Here is a 4,709-nt window from a genome sequence, read left to right on the forward strand (position 1 = left end):
TGTGGCTGGCAAAGAACAATCCAATCTGTAGCTTCAAAACATCCCTGTAGGGCTTCTTCAGCTTCCTGTAACCACTTTCTCACAGTCCTTGTAGTTACAGGTTGTCTCTGAACGTGTGGTTTATATTCTGAGCAGAGATAAACAAGGTTGTGATCTGAGTTACCCAGAGGAGGTCTTGCATTGGCGATATATGAATCCTTAACATTTGTGTAAAACAAATCCAATCTCTTGTTTTCAGCAGAGATGGAAAAACTGTCTGAGTCAGAGTGAGGACTTTGGCTACATTCACACTGCAGGCAAATCYAACCCAAATCCGATTTTTTATGATAGTCTGAACGCAAGAAATCAGATTTTTTTTCAAATCCGACCCAGATCATTTCAGTGTGTGGTTTTAAATCAGATACATATCTGATGTTTTCAAAGTGACTGCAGTGTGAACACTCATGCCACATTCCATCTGACTTCTTCATCAGGAGGAGGAGGTGAAGGATCGATGACACTAACCTCAAGTCTCGCTGTCTAAATCTGTGGCTCCATGTGTTTACAGCTCCAAAACACAAGTCCAGTTGCTTCATCTTTTTACTTTTTATTAGTATAATAATAACCATGTTCAGCCTGGGTCGCGGAGAGTATCGACCCTAAAGTTAGCTTCTCGGTCGATACTTATTTCCAGCTCATAGTTTCGTTCAAAATTAGAAAGTTTCACTGGAGCATCCAGTCAGAGGCACGTTCAGATATAAACACTGAACTAAACAAGCATCAGATAATTATTTAATCAGCTCTGATTAAACAACTTCAGATTCGACGTGCTAAAAGTAGCATTCATGCTAAATCTGTTAATAAACAAGCTGGCTGATGAGACGTCACGTCTTTTACTGTGCATGTGTGTCACATCAGTGCTGTGTAGCGTTCACACAGGGGTCTGATGCAGGTCACATTTAAAATGTAACGTGAACGTTGACACAAAAAGATCAGATTTTTTCAAAAAATCGGAACTGAGCATTAAGACCTGCAGTGTGAACGTAGCCTTTGACAAGGAAGTAGGCGAAGTATGCTAAGATTTAGCATACTTAGCATATTTATTTTTCACAAGGGTTGCCAGATATTGACATCTCACTCACTTGTAGTACACAAACAAGTTTTTCTCTTCTATTGCCACTAGATGCTATCCTGAATGCTAACTATGTTTTATATGTCTTCCTGGGTCAATATTTTTAACCATGTTGGAATGGAGTTAGGTTCAAGAAGATCACGTCAAGCTAGTAAGCTGTGATCACCACGAGTGTCACATATGCTCTAGATTGTTTATATACCTAGCAATTAGGGATGCAACGATATAGAAAATTCACGATTCGGTTCTGTTCGATACTTTAGTCTCACGGTTCGGTATTTTTTCAATACAAAAAAGAGAAATGTCCATGCCCTTTTAACTTGTAAATTATTTAAATTAATTATGAACATTTGTTTAATCTCAAAAGTACAGTTTTTAAATTAAATGTTGCTGAAACAGCAAGTTTCTCAGTGGATCTGAGCTCAAAAATGCAGCCTAGGTGGAGTAGTCGAACACAGATCCACTGATCCTTCAACACAGAGCATCTTCAGAAGACAAGTTGATRAAATAAATTTTTAAAATCTGTATTGTTCCATACAAGTGTGTGTTGAACCTAAAGCTCTGTTCGATATGATTCAATACGGGTACATGTATTGTTGCACCCCTAACAGCAATAACCATAGCTGTAGCCTAGGCATGAGACCAGCGATGGTCAGTTCTGCTTTAAATTTCCAAAAGCTAAGCCATCCTGTTGTGTACAGGTGCCAMACTTTTAATATGCTGCCAACATGTCAACCTCTCCGAACATTTACCTGTATCATGACCCTCAAAAATGCATGCAATGTGTGTGTGTGTGTGTGGGGGGGGGGGGGGGTATTTAAAAGACTTACCTTTGCTAGGTCCACCAAGGTGTTGGCCTGATCATTGAGTTTTCTCTGCTCCATCTTCACACTGCGCAGTCTAAGTGTGGGCAAATAGGTTTGAACAGCACAATAAGAAAAGAAGGAAGAAGAAAATGTAAAGAAAGAAACAGACATAGAGGATAGGTGGAAGAAATATGGTGACAATAAGAAGATAAGGGGTTGTCACATGTGTGTGTGGGGGGGATTTGGGGTAGGGGTGGAGGGGCAAGAGAAAAGAAAGACAGATGAGGAAATCAAGTTTCATTAGGCTTTTTCATAAATGAAAATAAAATAGGACATGCATTTTAAAAACATTGTTTTCATATCTGTGCAAACATATACTGTATATATTTATGTATATATACAGTAGAAATAAATGTGTATGTAAGCAAGCATAATTGGCCTTGATAAATACAAAACCAACCAAAACATGCAGGAAAACAGAAGCATACTACACTCATTGTGAAAAACTAAAGATTGTGAACTTGAATTTTTTTTATCATGAAAAAATAAAATTCATGGTATTGAAACTGTTTAAGCAGCAGTAGGTGTTGTAAAATACTTTTGATTCTATGAGATCTTATTACAAATAGGGGTGGGCGATGTGACAAAGTTACATTTACTGCTTTCGGGGGAAGTCCTTTCCAAAATAACGTGTTGGAATCCTCAGACTGCATTTATATGGCAGCAAAGACTTTTTCTGTGAAATTCTACCACCTTTCTCACTATTTCTAGAGAAGAAAACATTTTATCTCATCACTTTTATTGTTCATAGTGAGACAAAAGTTGTGATATAAGATTTTACACTGTGAAACAGGTAATTTTCACAGAATTGTTGTTAGACATATTTGGTATTGTAAAAATTTGTTGGTGTCATATCATGATGGTCCCTGTCAATCCCACCCCTACTGTTTGTCATGTAGTWCATACTAATAGAAGCTGTCCTACAATTTGTGATTATGGCTCTGTGTAAAATTACTTAATCTAGCAAGGGGGCAGATTACCAGTTATCATTGACAATATACCAAATGATATTTTAAGTTATATGTGAACAAGACAAACTGTTTTGAAATCTTAAAAAACAACACTTTGGGTAATGTGTCTGTTAGAAATGACCAGGTTTTAGTTCAGCCAAAGCACCAACAGTAGGTGCTTTTCAAACAACAACTTTTAAATAATTCTCTGAAGATAATAAAAACATTATGATACTCAAGAGCAATCATAGAGACCAAATTGTTTGCTTTTATGCAGGTAGGAAAACACTAACCCTACAACACTTATCCAACAGTCTGCGCAGCCATGTTCCTGATGCAAGTGACGTTCATCATCAACGACATAAACAATAAYAACAAAGTTTTGTGCTCTGTTTCTTTGGTTTAAGCCTCATTCATTATGGTTGACAATAAAAAAGAAGTTGAGGTGCCCAAAGATGCCCACCTCTAATTAAAACATGGCTGGATCACAGCAGTTCTTTATTGTATCTTCTTTGTTTAAAGTAATTTTTCCCTCTCTTTATGGCGTCCTTTACAGCCTTCTCAAACCACCTGTTTTCACTGTGTAGAAGAGGAACATTTTGGTCGTTTATCCTTGAGGTGAAGAACCGGTTTTCCTGTGTTGACTCATGTCTGTGGTGAGGCTGTTTGGGACTGAGGACGTCTCTTGGAGAAGAGATGAAATATTTCAGCAAAGAAGAACCTGTCTACAGTACTGAGCCCACCAGGGGACATGGGGGATTTTTTTCTTTTTGCGTTCCCACACAAAAGTATTGCTATTACCTTTAATTTATTTAGACTTTAGGTTTAGCTTTTGTTTGTTATTTTTTGTTACACATTAGTTTTTTATTTTTCTTTTCCTTGCACAAGCCAGCTTGTGCCAATAATCCATTGCACTATTTTTCCCATATTTCTCCAATGTATTTGTTGAGTGATGTTTTTGTGTTTAGATATTTCATAATTATTCCGTTTGGTTTGGTTTTGAGTATTGTTTACTCAAGAGGAGGGATTGTCATGGACTAATTATTTATCTGTTTTCCCYTTGACACTGTTCATCTCTCATATCTTTCTGGTGGCTATGGTCGCCTCCTCAATGCACTGACCTTTACCATACTTTTTGGGTGTGAGCCTTGTGATTGGCTGAACAGTACATTTGGCGATCTGTGATTGGTTGTAAACTGACACATGGTATTGGTATGATGTATATTATTGGCTGTGTTCTGCTGACGACTCCAGTAGGAARTGAGCAGAACCTTCYTTGATTCRGTTCTGTTTGTTTCCTGCTCATTAATTAAACCATATTTGATTATCATATCCTCAGATTTTTCTGCTTTATTCCAACGTGTTTCTGCTTTGCGACCACACTCGTCATACCTTTTGTGTTCCCTCGCAAAAGTAGTTTATCACTGTTGTGCTGCCGCTTTATTAACAAACTCACATGTTCACTATTAGCGAGTTAGCCTACTCCTTTAATTCAGCTTCAGAATGAATATATCACACAGACACACATGGAAGTGTGTCATATGTTGATATTTTAACACAGTGCAGCCACACAACATCAATGTCAACTTCACGAACTTATGGTGACACATCCTGTTTTAGTAACCGGATATTTTAAAAAAAAGTCTGGTTTAATTCAGTTCATACTCAAAACAAACTTTTGCGTGAGAACGCAAAACAGTACAGTGTGGGAACGCAAAAGTATTGCGAGGGAACGCAAAAGTATTGCGAGGGAACGCAAAAGTATTGCGAGGGAACGCAAAA

The 4,709-nt window shown here is 37.6% G+C and overlaps 1 protein-coding gene across 3 annotated transcripts in view; it reads right to left on the bottom strand.

Moving 5' to 3' along the window:
* The window catches only part of kcnn1a (potassium intermediate/small conductance calcium-activated channel, subfamily N, member 1a), a 45,746-nt gene that overhangs the window by 2,807 nt on the left and 38,230 nt on the right, over nucleotides 1-4,709 (bottom strand). For all 3 annotated transcript variants that reach the window (XM_014032749.1, XM_014032748.1, XM_014032747.1), the window contains one exon: nucleotides 1,942-2,011. In XM_014032749.1, the coding sequence (XP_013888203.1) occupies nucleotides 1,942-2,011 (70 nt within the window). The remainder of the gene's footprint in view (nucleotides 1-1,941; nucleotides 2,012-4,709) is intronic.

This window comes from Austrofundulus limnaeus, unplaced genomic scaffold (assembly GCF_001266775.1).
Source record: "Austrofundulus limnaeus strain Quisiro unplaced genomic scaffold, Austrofundulus_limnaeus-1.0 Scaffold1528, whole genome shotgun sequence".
NCBI lineage: Eukaryota > Metazoa > Chordata > Actinopteri > Cyprinodontiformes > Rivulidae > Austrofundulus > Austrofundulus limnaeus.